The sequence below is a fragment of the Castanea sativa genome, chromosome 4, assembly GCF_040712315.1.
Source record: "Castanea sativa cultivar Marrone di Chiusa Pesio chromosome 4, ASM4071231v1".
Taxonomy (NCBI): domain Eukaryota; kingdom Viridiplantae; phylum Streptophyta; class Magnoliopsida; order Fagales; family Fagaceae; genus Castanea; species Castanea sativa.
The window spans coordinates 11,776,197-11,792,752 of NC_134016.1; the positions used below are offsets into that span (position 1 = coordinate 11,776,197).

Sequence of the window (16,556 nt, forward strand, 5' to 3'; positions counted from 1 at the left end):
AGGGAGAAAATTGAGTGGAGATGCATTTTTTTATTGGCAAAAATGCCCTTGTGCATGTACATATTATAGGCTTCATCTATTTGCCTCTCTTTTATTTCTTTTTTCTTCTTTTTTTTTTCTAGGCAGTAACGTTGCCTCTTTTTTTTCCTATACTTTTTTTTTTTACTTTTGATTTTCTAGGGCCTGGGAGTGCCTCTTTTTTTTCTTTTTTCTTTTTTCTAGGCGGTAACATTGCCTTTTTCTCCAAATACTGAATGGCAACTCATAAAAGCAAACGTAATTTGCTGTAATACAAAGAACCTAACACGCATGAGGCATCTAAATAGATGTCATCAAAGATATTTACATTTTTACCGTTGACTACACTTTCAAAGTCCAAATAGTCTGTTGGAGTTGGAGGACGGAGCACACGAAATCTTGAAGATTCACACCTCATTGCACATTCCTTGAAGTTTAGATACGAAAATCTTGAAGATAGACACCTCAATATACGTTCCTTGAAGAAATATACCCCAATCCTTAAAGAAATATATGAAAGAAATTACCCAGTGCATGTTCCTTGAAGAAATATGTGAAAGAAATTAAAGGTGGGGTTTAAATAGAAGGGCTATTTTACACAAATATTTGATTTAATTCTAAAATATAAGAAGTTGTTCAAAATTGGAAAACCAAAATGGAAAAGACTAATGTACATTGACATACACATTTTTGAGCAGTAGCAAATTTGAGCAAAGCAAATAGAAAAAATGATGATAATGGTAAAAAGAATATTAACACAAAATTGAGAGAATTGGAGAACTGAAGAAGAAGCAACTTGAGTTTAAAAACCAACATGAGTGTACTGGGAGTGTGGTCCTATTTTGTAAATAATGTTTTAAGTGGGAGCTAAAGAAGCATTTTTACCAAATTTTGCCCCTACTTAAACGGAAGTCTCTTAAATAGCAGTATAGAAGAGGATTCCCCTTTTTGAACTAGACTTTTATTTGGTTAAAAATTACCCTCATTAATGAAATGTAATTTCTCTAAGAAATAGGGCCATAAATGTTAAATAGCAAATTTCATTTTAATTTATAAAAAAAAAAAAAAAAGAACCCCTAAAATATATGATTTTTTTTCCTTCACGTTCATCTTTTTATTCACTAAAATTTAGCATTTTTTATTCCTTTATCATCATAATAAAAGTAAGACACTCCCAATTTAGAAAATAAAAAATAAGAGAACTCCTAAAATTTAGCACTCTTTCCCCTCATGTTCTTCTTATTTTTCCTACCCAAACTTTTCTCTATATCACTACACCACTTTTAAACATACATTAAAAAAAGAAATAACAGTTACTACTTATCTCTAAAGTTTATCATTTTTATTTGATTGAGAAATAAATAAAAAAAATATTTCCAAATTATAATAGATACAAGTTATTAATTTTTACAAAAAAATAATAATAATAATAAAATAGAAGAGCCGTTGCGCATGCTTAGAGGCTAGTTTTTTATACTACTATTTAATAGGCCTCCTATTTTTGGACTCTTAATTTTGTATGCCCAAAGTACCCTTAAATTCTCACTTGTTTGAACTCCTAATAGGGTTAGATATGTCAAATTAATAATTTAAAACTCCTAAATTTTAGCTAAATTAAAAAAATTGCAATTCCACATTTTACCCTTTAGAATTGATCCTAAATTTTAGATTTTCAAAAAAAAAAAAATGTTTGGTTTACCTTCAGTATTTTTTTAACTAGAAATGTCATTCTGTTTTAAATATACAATGGCAAGTGGTGGTGGGTTTTAATCTCCACTTTTTATTTAGTTAATAGGTGACGTGGCAGTCTCTCATTAAAACAAAAGAAGATTCTAATTAAAAAAATACTAGAGATAAACCAAAAAAAAACTACCAGGCCCTAACTTCCTACTAAGACACAATTTTCTTTTTCTTTTCAATACTTAATGATTCCTTTTTTTTTTCTTCTTCCTATTTGTGGGGAGTAAAAGGGCCCAAGTGGGCATATGGGCCTTTGGACTGTAGCATGGAGGGTCGACCTGCTCCAAAATTAAACTCTACGAATTGGCCCATACGCCGAAGATCCGAGGATACAGCCGAGGGCGAGCTTCTCCTCGGACAGGCCCAAGAGAACTCAAAACTTCATTATGAAGGTCAAAGCACAACTCTGGAAAGACTAATGGTTAAAGGGGGAAACCTTGAACCTTCTCGATGCACCAGTGTTAAAGAAAATATCAAGAGCAAAGGCTGCCACCTCCGCATTAAAGACTCTGCATCTACCTTCCTGGCCGCATTAATGGGGAAGTGACCCTTGAACAGTAGGGCTGAAACTTCTAGTCACTGTCCAAAAGGCATCAAGGAAGGAAGTATTTAAGAGGGGTGAAGGCCAAAGAGATGGAGGGTCGGTAACTAAAAAAGAGAATTAAGAACTGTAACCTTGAAAGAAGAAAGAGAAATAATACAAAAGTAGTCCTCGGCTCACTTTCGAGAAGGTCTATTTGCAATTATCGTTTATTATTTACAAGTGTTTGTAACTTCTAGCCTGTTAGCAAATTCTCAGTACTTCTAACCTAGGTTCGAAACCCACACTCTACAAATTTCATTGTTTAAGGCTCATTGGGCCTGAGCCCATAGTTGTCTTTGGGTCCAGGTGCAATTGTGCACTTACACTATTAATACATCTAAATTTTAAAAGTTTAACACATCTTTTTTTTCCTAACAATTAGTGTATACACATATGACTCATCTTTTTCCTAAAAATTAGTGCACATCATCTATACTATATATAAGAGAATTCTCATTTTTCAACTGGACTTTTATGTGGTTCAAAAATACCCTCATTAATGAAGGATAACTTCAATTAGAAATAAGGTCATAAATGTCAAATAACAAATTTCATTTTGAATTTAAAAAGAGAACTCCTAAAATTTAGGATTTTTTTTTTCCCTTTACATTCAAAAAATAAATTACAGTTACTACTTATCTCTAAAGTTTATCGTTTTTATGGTTTGAAATATATATTTGTAAATTATAATATATACAAATTATTAACCTTTATCCAAAAAAATAGAAAAGCCTCTGAACACGCGTGTGAGCGCATGCTCAGAGACTTGTACTATATATAAGAGGATTCTCCTCTTTCAACTGGACTTTTATGTGGTTCAAAAATACCCTCATTTAATGGGTAACTTTATTTAAAAATAGGGTCATAGATGTTAAATAACAAATTTTATTTTGAATTCAAAAAGAGAATTCCTAAAAAATTTTAGAATTTTTTCCCTTCACATTCAAAAAAGAAATTACAGTTTCTGCTTAGCTCTAAAATTTATCATTTTTATTTGTTTGAAAAATTAAAAAAAATTATATTTTTAAATTATAATAGATGCAAATTATTAACCTTTACTCAAAAAAATAGAAAAACCTCTAAGTACGCACGTGCTCAAAGGCTAGTTTATACTATATATAAGAGGATTCACCTCTTTCAACTAGACTTTTATGTGGTTCAAAAATACACTTATTAATGAAGGGTAACTTCATTTATAAATAAAGTCATAAATGTCAAATAACAAATTTCATTTTGAATTTAAAAAAGAGAACTTCTAAAATTTAGGATTTCTTCCCTTCATGTATAATAAAGAAATTGCAGTTACTACTTATCTCTAAAGTTTATCATTTTGATTTGTTTAAAAAATAAAAATATATATTCCTAAATTATAATAGATGCAAATTATTAATTTTTACCCAAAAAAATAAAAGGCCCTCTGAGCACGTGCGTGAGTGCGTGCTCAGAGGGTAATATTTATATAAATACATCACACATGTATTCTTTTAGTTTCTTTGCATAAACGTTTTTCAGATTGTCTCAACTTTTTACTCATTTAATCACCATCTCCAATTTCAAAAAGGTTTGTTTCCTTTGACACATTGAAATTATTATTGTAAGGGTTTAGGCTAGATATAGGCAGGTTGTTATCTTCCATTTTTTTTTGTTATATTTCATTTTATTAGGGTTGAAAGCTCAAATTTGTGTTAAAACACAAGAGCTTGTTTAGGCCCCAAATAAAAAAAACGGCTCAGTTGATTTTACTCTTACTTAAACTAAGTGTGGAAACAAGAGTAAATGTGCGCAAAGAACCGTTACTACTCTAGTGCATAAACATGAATAACAAACAATAAAAGTAAAGCACAAGAGTAAGGGAAGAAGGATGAAAATACAAGATAACACGCCGATGTGTTATCGAAGAGGAAACCGAAGAACTCGGCGGAAAACCTCTCCGCCGCCCTCCAAGCGGTAATCGATCCACTAGAGAATAAAGTTAGAGTACGCGAATAACAAAAGACCCTCAAAGCCTAGTCTACCCAATGTACTTGAGCCCTCTAAGCTCCTGCTACCAACGGACTTCACAGAGTCATGTCTTCTCTAGTTTTCCGGATCTCGCAATACGCCCGATTACATCCGCCAAGCCTCACTGGCTTCTTTTGGCAAATCCCCAAAGCTTCCCAAGTTCCAAAACACTCTCTACACTCTGAACATGTGTGGGTTGTGTTTGGGTACAAATCTCCTCTCAAGATATGGCAATGGAAGAGGGAAGGAGAAGATGCTAGGATGATTTCTCACTAAGGATTAGTAGCTCTCTCTCTAAAAGATGGGTATGGGTGTTGTAGAAAATCTATCTAGGGTTTTTCTCTCTGAATGACCTCCTTACACATTTGTGAGTAATGAGGGTATATATAGTATGGGTGAAGGGTAAGAAAGTCACACTTAAAAATCTTTCAGGCAAAGAGTTTCGCGGGTGTCTCGCGGGAGGGCCTTACTCGCGAGACACTAGCAAAATCCTCCAGGTTGGCACAACGCTTCAGCTTCCAACATGTGCTTCTCACGTGGCTCTTTCACAGGCTAACTACTAGCGAGATAGTCGCGAAAACCATTGATCTTCAATTAAGCTTGAATCTTCACCAACTTAATACTAAACTTAATACAATAAAATCCCACAAAAATACAAGGAAACAAATTTATGCAAATACAACACTTTTTGTCATGGAATAAAGCCAACATAAAACATAGTTGTAAATCACAACTTTACAAGGGTTTTTTTAGAAGTCATTTTATTAATTGTTTTGGTTTGAAAGTGTACATTTGTCTTCTACATTGTTTTAAAGTTAAATGTAGAAGAGAAATAATAACCAGCAATGTGATTGTGTTTATATTTAGAAGAGGAATCATTACCATCAATGTGATTATATTTATATTTAGGTACGTCTTTCCTTTTAAGAACTCACTTTATACACCTTTACAATTTGGGTGGAGCCATGGGAGAGTGTTATTTTTGCAATAAATGGTTAATGTGCATTTTGCATTGAATTAAAAGAGAAAAATGAATATAAAATTATAACACTAAATCAAAAAATAAAAATAAAAAGTCACATCGTATGCGCAATGCGCATTTGATGAGGCTAGTATTTTATTTTATTTTTTTAAGCATGGCCCAAGCCTATGTAACATTTTAGGGAATTGAGGGAGTGTGGTTTGGAGGGTATTAGTTTTTTTTTTTTTTTTTTTTCCCAAACATTTTGCATGAGTAAAGTCCATGTGTGCCACCAAGTAGAAAGGGACATTGGTAGCACCTCAAGCTCATGGAGGAGGGCTTGTGCCTAAAATTTCTACCTCCAATGAGGTCTTATGCTCTTGCTGTTTGTAACCCAAGTTTTCAGCACTAACGTTTTTTGCCTCTAAAACATGGTTGACTTTCATTAGCCAACTTTAGCTGCTAGCCCTTAGTTAGGTGAGCATTCTAATAGTCTGAAATGGCTAATTTAAATCAACCAAAGAGAGCAAACCATTTTATTTCCCAAATTATGTATAAAAAAAACATGCTAACTCTCTTACCCAATTAAAGCAAATCTAACAATAACCTGTTTGATTGATACATTTGGGATTCAAAGCCTCTTCTATTGAAAAAAAATCAATATCTAAAAGCACCCTAAATTTAATACAAAATGCCCTAATCAAATTCAAACAAGCAAATCATGCTTTTACCCTTGGAGCTGAAACTTTAGAGTAAAAGCACACTTAGCTAGCAGACATTTTCACAATTCTAAAACTTGGGGTGAAAATGTTGGTATAGAGGAACCCTACTCTTCCTCACGACCTCTCTCAATTTCCTCTTCATGCTGTCTGTGTGTCAAAGTTTCAAACCTATTGTTTTTAAGTATTTTTCTACATTTTTGCCATTGGTATTTTAATTCTCTCTCTTGTTAAACCATCACTAGTCTTTGTTCATCATACATTTGGGATTTTGGGTTTGACTCTCCATGATCACTTATACTGAAGCCAAGTGGAGATTTAGGCTGTTCTTGCATTTTTGGCCCTTGTCACAAAACATCCTGAACAAACTTATATTTAAAAAGGCTAGTTTAATTGTTTATTTTGGCCATCTTTTTATTTTTATTTTTATTGTTATTGTTATGAAGTATGAGAACTTCACTTAGGTTAGTTGCACGTCATAGAAGATACTGTACAACAATCCTAATTCCTAACTATTAATCAAACTCTTACAAGCAACTGACCCCACCCGGTAAAAAAATATTATTACTATAAGGTTATTGCTTGAACCCTCATAGACGTTGAAGTTGATCCTATAGTTTAAGGGGCAAAATGCAAATTAATCCAATATATTTTTATTCTATACTTTCGTTTCCCAAAATCATTATAAAGGTAAGAATTAAAATAATAATAATAATAATAATAATAACGATATTGTATTGATCAAAGATCCAATACACCAGGGGTGTACACTGGTAACAATACATTAAATTCTTAAATTACAAAGGTCAATTATTTCTAAAAAAATTATAACTTGGAAAAAGATTAAAAACCAAACTCCAAGTCAACATGGTGTGGAGCAAGAAAAATTTAGGGGGTGTTTGAGAGAGTAGTTTGACTGTTTGAGTTAAGATTGTTTGAGCATTTTTAATATACGTGTAGGTAAAAAAATGTGTGAAAATATGTGTAATGTTGTTTAAAATGTGTTAAAAACTTAAAATTATACTGCCAAACACCCCTTAATTTCCGGAATAGACCATTCCTTCCCCTCAAAACATCCAAAGTAAGTTATATGTATAAAATTTCTTTTTTCTTTATTCTTTTATCGAAGACGGATGCAATAGCTTTAATTAATGGACCTGCCAGGTCATGAGGGTTTATCTGGAGAAACTACATATGATTATTATCTGAACGGAATGGCAACTAAAATAAGATTACTAAACAGAAAGAGTAAAAAAATTGGCCGCTAAGACCTGCCTCAGTTCACGTGCTTACATAAATCATGTTCAAGAGCAAGTCTCATGGACAGTAACTTATAAGCATATATAACTGCTAAATGAGGCTCTTAAATCATCACATAGTAATATAGGATTCGTTTATCCATATATAACTGCTCCACATTTTTTTTTGGAGAAATATAACTGCTCCACAATAATTATGCTTTAGAGCACATATTGGTAGCTATTTGCACCGGGCGTTCTGACACTAGCAACTGGGTCATTTTTTAAACATACATTTCAGATCCAATGTGTTCTTGTAGTCAAGATATAGAAGTGAGAAATAAGCAAAGACTGTTAATATGAATAGTTCAACTGGAATCAAGCCTAGACTCAAACCATATTACTGAATAGGATAACAAATACTCGCAAGGAGAGCCCATTTATACCACAAATATGAACAGGCAGCAAATAATATCCAGTGAGAAACACATCTTCCACACCCAATCCCATAGTCAATTTATGACTACATAGACTTCAAAACCCAGGTGCATACCAGCAACAGACAGCAGTTAGTAATGGCATGAAGGGGCAAGTCCAATCCTACACATCCGATCTCATATACGAGAAATTATAAAAAGAAAAAAAAAAGATAAATATAGAATTTGATGAAATCAGAAAACATATGAAACCAAACTGTGCACAGGCAGAAAATTCCAACACAAGGGAAAAAACTGAATCGATTTGTTCAAGTTTCTGGAGCTGGGGCAATCGGCTTCAGAAGTGGCTGGAGAGCCTTGACAACAATGCTCATATTTGGCCGGAACTCAGCTTCATACTGCACGCACAATGCTGCCACAGCTGCCAACTGCATTCCCAAACAAAAAGCATGACCACATTTGTAAGCTACTACTTATTAATGAAAATTAGATTTGAGTTTAGATGTGTGTGTGTGGGTGAAGAGAGAGAGAGAGAGAGAGAGAGAGAGAGAGACCTTAGCAACTCCTTTAGGAGGATATTCTCCCTTCAGTTTGGGATCCACACACTGTTTAACTTTGTCTTCACTCAACCTTGGAGTAGCCTATAAAAAAGAGTTTCATGATAAAACCATACCAAATTTGAAAGAGCAGGTAGACAAAAGACATGCCAGAGAAACAGAATAAAAATAATCACACTGAAAGAAACAAGGCAGACAAACTCACCCAAGTCACAAGACTCTGTTGTCCACGAGGCATGGTATGATCAACAGGTTTCCTCCCAGTCAGAAGCTCAAGAAGAACAACCCCAAAGCTGTACACATCACTCTTCTGAGTCAACTGTCCAGTCATTGCATACCTGTAAAATCATTTTAAGAGGACAAATTATACAAAATCCTTCATAGCCAATATTATCTCTCTAATATACAACGAAAAGCAGCCATGAATTTACGTCATAAACAATTCTCCCTCCATTTATTGCCTTTAAAGAAGTAATCTGCATGGTGATCATACTAATATACTAAGAACACCTAAAAATATCATTGTGGTGTGGAAAAGCAGCAGCTTCATACACTTTAGAACAGTTGGAGGGCTAAAACTTTGCCAAAACTAACAATTAGATCCATGATGAGAGAGATATTTATTAGAAAAATATAGCCTTCCAGCTTGTGCAAGTATCTAACACAATGTCAGTGTGCTGAATATGACTATTATGAGAGTATAAAGTTTATAGAATAAATGCCCCGTCTAGACTACTGAAAGCCATTCAAAACATTCTTAAAATTAACTTATGCTACATAACACCATCAAGTGATTGGGCTCTTTTAATATGACAACCAAATTGATTTTGAATAAGTATCATCATAATGTAAACTACCAATTGAAGATCCAAAGAATTCTCTCAAGATAATTTCAAAAAAAGCTTTAGCATTACCTATATTTGTTATATATTTGTTTGCTTATTGGAATAAAAACAAAGTAGATTATTATAAATATTATTATTTATTTTGTTCTTTTGGATTGTGTTCCTCAGCAAAAAGGAAGTGAGGGAGAGTTTAACAAGTGACCCCATAAGCGTGGTCCTAAGGTGCACTCAACCAACAAAATTTGATCCCTTGTAAATTGCCTTCTATTAGAAACCTGTTGGGCTAATAGGCTGTCCTATTCCTTAGATGTTTCAAAGGCACTTGCCATCGCACCGATGCTCGACTTGCTTTTCAAGGTAACAGCTGTACTGGCACTAATTCAGGACAAGCATTACCTAAATGGTTCATGTTTCAGATAATATTTCCCAACCTAACAGTTCTTTCCTTTTTTTTTAATTGGTAAGTTACACTAACACTTGGTGGTCATAAACCCAAGATCTTACCATTCACCATTTTCTAACAAGAAGAGAAGGTGCCATTTAAGATAAGAGCTCATTGGCATTAGTTAGAGCATTTAAATTGAAAAAATCAAAACAAAAAAGAGGAAAGAAAATAATTAACAGCTGTAATAGTATGGTTTAAGTCTGATGATACATTGAAAACTGATCCTTCGCAAGTATGTTGGGGTTGCATCAATCAGTAAAATGTACACAAAAACCATATAACCAAAGCATTAAACTATCTAAACAATAATTTCATGGAAAATAATAATGAAAGTATAAGCGCAAGAGAATGGAGTTTCAGAAACATTACTCTGGAGCATGATAACCAAAGGTTCCCAAAACTCGAGTAGAATGGAGGCGAGCAGCATTGTCTGGAGCCTGATTTGAAAGGTTAAAATCTGCAACCTTGGCTTTGAAGTCTTCAAAGAGAAGCACATTGCTAGATCTGATATCCCTGTGTATTATGGAGGGTTGAACCTTCTCGTGTAAATATTCCAATCCCCTTGCTGCATCAACCGCAATTCTAACCCGCTGCATCCAGTCAAGTGTCGGACCAGGTTGTGCCCCTTGAACTCCCTTCCTACCTGTAATTTTGTACACAGTCATAATTAATTTTATTAAAAAAAAGGGGGGGAGTACTCTTAAATGATAGAGTCTCCTAATAAATTCAAAATTAAAATGTAAAGAGATCCATAAAATCTACTAAGGAAGTAGATGATACCCTCACCCCCTCCCTACCTGTAATTTTTAATACCAATCATATCAAAATCACACTTTCTACAATACTAATTCAGGTGAGTGAAAGCCAATTGTAGATTTGAAATAGGACAAGCGGGCTTTGCCTACCATGCAATATGTCATGTAAAGATCCCATGGTTGCAAACTCATATGCAAGCACACGAAGATTTCCCTCCACACAGTAACCAAGGAGCTCAACAAGATTATCGTGCTTCAATCTTGAAACCACGGAAACCTATCAAGAATATCAATGCAGCCAGATATGTCAACAAACTAAAAGGAAAATAAAATATCAAACTAAATTGCTTTACTAATAAAGATAAGATACTGATTCTATATTAATGTTAGAGACACCTGTGTCAAAAAATCAGAATCTGTGTCGGGCTCAGATGAAACATCAAGCTTTTTCACTGCCACAGCTTTTCCATTACTCAAGTTTGCAAAATATACTCTTCCATATGACCCTTCACCAATCAAGGCCTTTGATCCAAAATTATCAGTCTTTTCTTTCAGTTCATCCAGAGACAATGCAGGCACTTCAATTGGTGGTGCTGGCTTTTGCACTTCAGGTTTGACAGGAGCTGCCACCCTAGAGGCTTTTAGGTGCCCTAAATCAAAGAAGATGAGATACAAGAGGTAAAGAACATAAGATTACATATTATTTACTGATCTGTCAAAAGAAAGTGAGTATGCATGGCAGAGACTAGAAATTAATACAGATGAATTTATATCTCATTCCACAAAAAATTCATAATATTGCACATCAATCTATACAGCTTACTTCGCTATTGAAACTACTAATGATGCAGTCAAGCAATTTATCAAAGATGGTGTTCACCTCCCATAACAATCACGTTGATATAGGAGGTGAACACCCTCTTTGCTAAATTTTTTTAAATAAATAATTATTAGTTTCAAATTCAATGTACAAACAGGAGGATATTTTAATTCCTATACTACATTCAGATTTCTCACGTAACTGACGTAAGTATTCCAAAAAGGTCTTAATCTAGAAGCAAAAGGGAAATTAACAAACTCAGAAGGGAAGTTATCAAACCATTCATGAATAAATCCTTGCTAACAAACAAAAAAAAAAAAAAAAGACAATGTTTAGCTGTAGAGCAATGATTTGACAAAGGTGGCACGGCACGGTCAGTATGGCATTCAAATAATGCAACTAGCAATTATGACGGTGACAGAAGCTGTGTGGTGGCTGTGGCTGTGGCTGTGGCCTAGAGAGCATAAATGCATTATTAGTTCTATTTATTAAAGCTTCTAGGTAGCCCCACCAACCTTACAATTCCCAAAATTCAGATCAATATTTCAGGCCTCCAGTTTCTACTTACAGTTGGAAAGAGAAACATATCTACACGTTACAATTAATAGGATGTACGAAGACATTTCAGATGGAACCAATAATTAATTTGCTTCTTAACTTCTATTACTATAACCAAATCAGTACACATATATTGTTTTACTTTTTCCATTGGTCAAATTTACACAAGCATAAAGTGAGAGTCAAAAACAATATACCATCTGCATAATTTTTGGGGCTCTTCAAACGCTCATTTTCGGTTGATTGGTAAGCCTCCTCTGCTTGACAAGTACAACAGAGCCACCTACGCATTCTGACTCTCTTCCTCAGATCTAGACTGTCTTGAGCACTAGTGGTATCCAGACGAACAAAGTAACCAGGAGGAGGCGCATGTGCCTGCATGGTGCCACAAATATTCATTGAACATTTAACATCTTAATTTAACCATCAAATTGTAAAACAAATATGCAAATGATATTGAACAATGTGCCAACGGGATCCTAGAAAGGTGATAAAGGATAAAGGCCAGTAATTTACGATGTCGTATACAGTGTCGGCTTACAACTGCTGAATTATTTAATCCAAAAAACTGGGTTATTAGCTTGGATAGCAGAAAACCTAAAAAATAAAAATTCAAAAGAGGCTAAATTCCACACAAACAACCTATCTTTGTGTTAGAACCTCATTCCCTCTCCCTTGTGTGTGTGTGTTTTTTTTAAATCGATAAATCCACCTTGGTTGTGTAAACATTCATTTATTATTAAAAATAATAATTTAACAAAAATACAGGAAAAAGCCAATATGCAATCTTCCACAATTACATTACAAAAATAACAAAGAAAAAAAATTAATGGTCTCTTACACTCTTCAAGTTGTTTTTGTTATTAGCAGATATTATCACACAGAGACAACTAACACATCCAAGGCAGAAGAAATAATTATTTGAATATCATAAAAACAAAAATAATAATTCATAAAAAAAAAAGTTATATAACATGGGAAAGCAGAGCAATAATGTGCTTAATCTGGAAAACCCATAAATGATTAGGAATTAATTATTAATCATATTAATTTAATTTTATATAAATAGGGTCAATTATTGAACTAGTTAGGATTTAATCATAGGATTTGTTCCCATAATAATAAGAAAAAAGAGGAAAGCACAACAAAAACAAAAGTGAAAATTTTCCAAAAACATAACCCAAGATAAGGAAACAATTCCCACGCCAATGCAAATTACACAAAATCATTCACAACCCAGAAATTTGAACACAGAATCAACATCCCAAAAAGCAACGTGGAATCTCAAAATTCCTAATCTCCTAGATAGAAACAAAGAGAGACCCATTAATCCTTACCACTAAACCACGTCGACGTTGAAAATCTCCACGCTCCATAAACCAAAACCCACAATCAAATTTAAAAAATAATAATTTAACAATGCCACCCCAAAAATATAAGCAAAATAAGCAAAACCCAGATCCCAAATTTGATGAATTACTCAACAAATTTGGGGGAAAAAAAAAGAGAAATATTAAACAAAATTAGCGATAGATATATAGGGAATAAATTGAATACTGGGAATGAAAGGATAGAATAGAGAAATTAATGGCGAAGAGAATTGACAGATTGGACAAAAAAAACACAAGACCCAAATTAGGCTTTAGATCAGAACCCGAAATTACAGGACTGAATCAAAAAAAACAACAACAATAAATAAATACCTTTTTGTTTCTCTGTCTCTCTCTCTCTCTGTTTCTCTCTCTCTCTCTGTGTCTTTGTCTCTCCAGCTATAGATTGCGTTTTTAGACGACAACAACAACAGCAACAACAACAACAACAACAACGACAACAGCAGCAGAGAGAGAAGTTGTTTTAATGTTTTGGTTTTACGAGTTTTGGGACTTTGGGGAGAGAAAGAAAACCAAAAAACTAATGGAAAAAGGAAAAAGACAGAGAGGCAACGCGGGGTGGCTCTCTGTTTTTCTCCTTTTACATTCCCTTTTATTAACAATTTGTTAAATATCTTATACAGCATACAACACACGTATTCTCTCCGCGCCTCAAAATAAGAAATATTAATTTTTCTGCCTCTGGTAAATTTTTTTTTTTTACCTTGTTACGTGGCAATTTGTGAAGCTATTTAGGCAAAAATGTAAATTACAACGATTAAGTTTGGTTAATTTCCATTCTCACTCTTTAAGTTTTGTTTATGGTATATTTTTTTTGTTATTCTCTCCTGTTTATTATAAATTGATGTAATTTGTATTTTCACACATATTAGTTAAATATAAATGCCTGACCTATCAAGTAAATCGTGACTAAAAATAAACGTGAATGATTTAGTAATTTGTATAAATCGTCTGACCTATCAAGTAAATCATGACTAAAATTTTATTAAAATTTCCTCTTGAAAAAAAAAAAAATCTTTCTTAATGATAATGTTTTTAACGGAACGAACTAACACCGACATGAAATGAAAACTTACTAAACCAAAATAACAAACATAAAACTTAAAGGACTAAAATGATAAATAACTAAACTTAATTGATGTAATTTGTATTTTCACACGTATTAGTTAAATATAAACCATCTGAAAGTTGCGACTAAAAATAGACGTGTGAATAATTTAGTAAGTTGACCTTTTATAAAAATTAGTAATTTATTCTATTTTTGTTTTAGATTTGTTGGGAGGAAATAAAAATAAAAGAAGAGGAGAAGGTAAAAAGAAAGTGGTGTTATCTGTTTGGGTATCTGCTGATTTTAGAATAAAGGGTTGCTTTGTCGGCACTTTTTCTCATTTCAGAGTGCCTTGCACTGCTGGCCTCCTTCCTTCTTTTTGCACTTCTAATTATTATTCTCTTTAGTCCGTCAACGAATACCTTGCCATTCCATGATTTGGCAGTACATTGTGGGTCAAAATACCTTTTTTTTTTTTAATGAGGAAAATACAATGCATCATTAAAAGAAAGTTTATGAATGATTATAGTTTCTAAAATTTAAAATGATCGCTTTTAGTGTCTGAAAAATTTAATGAATCGCTTTTACTCTTCAATAAATTTGATTTTAGTTTCAAATAATTTATAGTGGTCGTTTTTTGTTCCTATAAAATGACGGATTAATTTTTAGCTTAATCAAGTTATATAATGGACTAAAATGGTTCATTGGTTAAATTTTAAGGATTAACAATAAATTTAAACTCATACTATTTTTAAAAAATAAAGGGTTAATTGCAAATTGCACTCCTAAAATTTGGGAGCGGTTAGATTTTACATCATGGGGTTTCAAAATTTGGATTTTACCCCTAACGTTTAGGGGTGTTTAAATTTTACATCCGAACGTTTCAAAATTTGGATTTTACTCCTTAAAGTTTGTAAGTAATTGGATTTTACATCCCAAAATTATGAAATTTTAGGGTGTGAAATTCAAATACTTCCAAACTTTAGGGATAAAATCTAAACACCTCTAAAATATAGGAGCTAAAATCTAAATTCTAAAACGTTAGGATATAAAATCCAAACACTTCCAAATATTATGGGGTAAAATTCAAATTTTAAAATTTTAGGGTGTAAAATCTAATTACCTCCAAACTTTAGGGGTGTAATTTGTAATTTACATAAAAATAAAACATAAAAAAGGTTATAACATTTTGTCAATGGTTCAAATTATATTAAACAAATACTGTGAGTAGTTTAAAGGTGCACAAGTATGATCAATGACGTTCACAAACCAGGTTCAACATTTATTCATTAAAAAAAAATGGAATTTGCAATTTACACAAAAATAAAATATAAAAAAGGTTATGACATTTTGTCAATGGTTCAAATTATATTAAACAAATACTGTGAGTAGTTTAAAGGTGCACAAGTATGATCAATGACGTTCACAAACCAGATTTATCTTATAGCTCAACATTTATTCATTTAAAAAAAAAAAAAAACTCATTACCTATAAGCATCACATGTCAATTGAACTTCAAAACCAATAAAGAAGGGTTAAAGGGATAGTCCAATCGTATTAGAATCATTAGGAAATTAGAATGCTTGGTATCTGTAGTTCGATCTCCCTACTATTTATTTATTAAAAAAAATGCTTATATACGGTAAAACTATCATTTTACCTCCGGTGCTAAAAGTGTTTAAAAATTTGTGGATTATGATGGTTGCAGAATGAGGTGACTATAATTGTACTGCAATGACTTTTTTTGACATACACCACCGTGAGTTTCTTTAAAAACATTCTCTCCTTTCGTTTTATGTGTGTGTTAAAATATTTAATACTCTTTAAAAAAAAAATCTAGAATCTAGTTTCTTGGTAAGTCTTTCTTTACTAGTTTGTCCTTCAAGTCATTTGTTCTGCCGCAAGACCATAAGAGCATTAATGACCTATGCGAGTTGGTTTTCATTTATTGTTATTCAAAGATATGTAAGATCCTAAATTGATCTTTCTAGGTTCTAGCACTTGTTTCATTTTCCAACTTCTGGAGTGTATCATAATCGAGCAATGTACACAGTAAACGTCTTTTTGGGGGGTATATTTTTCTTAGCTCATAAAATACCTTTCTAAAAAAAATGTTGAAATTCACTTTACACCCTCTAAGTTTAGGGTCACTTATAAATCAATTCCTCAACTTTCATACCTTGCAACTTACACTATTGGCTATTACATCTTGACATTAACTCATCCATAAACTACGTCATTTAGGACAAAAAGTTGACATCATTGTAAATTGAAACTATTGAAGTCAAGCAACCGATTTTGAAGTGGCCCTAAACTTAGAAGGTGTAACTTTTGCCTAAAAAAAAATTAGATAAAAAGAAACATGCATCTAGGGTTCACACATTCATCATGCACTCATTCACACCGCACATTCTCTTCTCCAAAAGAACGAAGGTCTTCG

General features: G+C 32.9%; 1 protein-coding gene across 2 annotated transcripts; it reads right to left on the reverse strand.

Moving 5' to 3' along the window:
• Positions 1 to 7,645: 7,645 nt before the first annotated feature.
• LOC142631294 (PTI1-like tyrosine-protein kinase 3) lies at positions 7,646 to 13,705 on the reverse strand. Of its 2 annotated transcripts, none has more exons than XM_075805435.1 (8): positions 13,381 to 13,705; positions 11,875 to 12,052; positions 10,696 to 10,949; positions 10,450 to 10,576; positions 9,914 to 10,187; positions 8,460 to 8,592; positions 8,252 to 8,338; positions 7,646 to 8,125 (listed from the first exon to the last, which is right to left on the reverse strand). In XM_075805435.1, the coding sequence occupies exons 2-8, from the start codon at positions 11,966 to 11,968 to the stop codon at positions 8,006 to 8,008; spliced, it is 1,089 nt and encodes a 362-aa protein (XP_075661550.1). In that variant the 5' UTR covers positions 11,969 to 12,052; positions 13,381 to 13,705; the 3' UTR covers positions 7,646 to 8,005. The 2 variants fall into 2 exon arrangements, with proteins under 2 accessions (XP_075661550.1, XP_075661551.1); XM_075805436.1 differs by lacking the exon at positions 13,381 to 13,705 and adding an exon at positions 13,015 to 13,047.
• Positions 13,706 to 16,556: the final 2,851 nt, after the last annotated feature.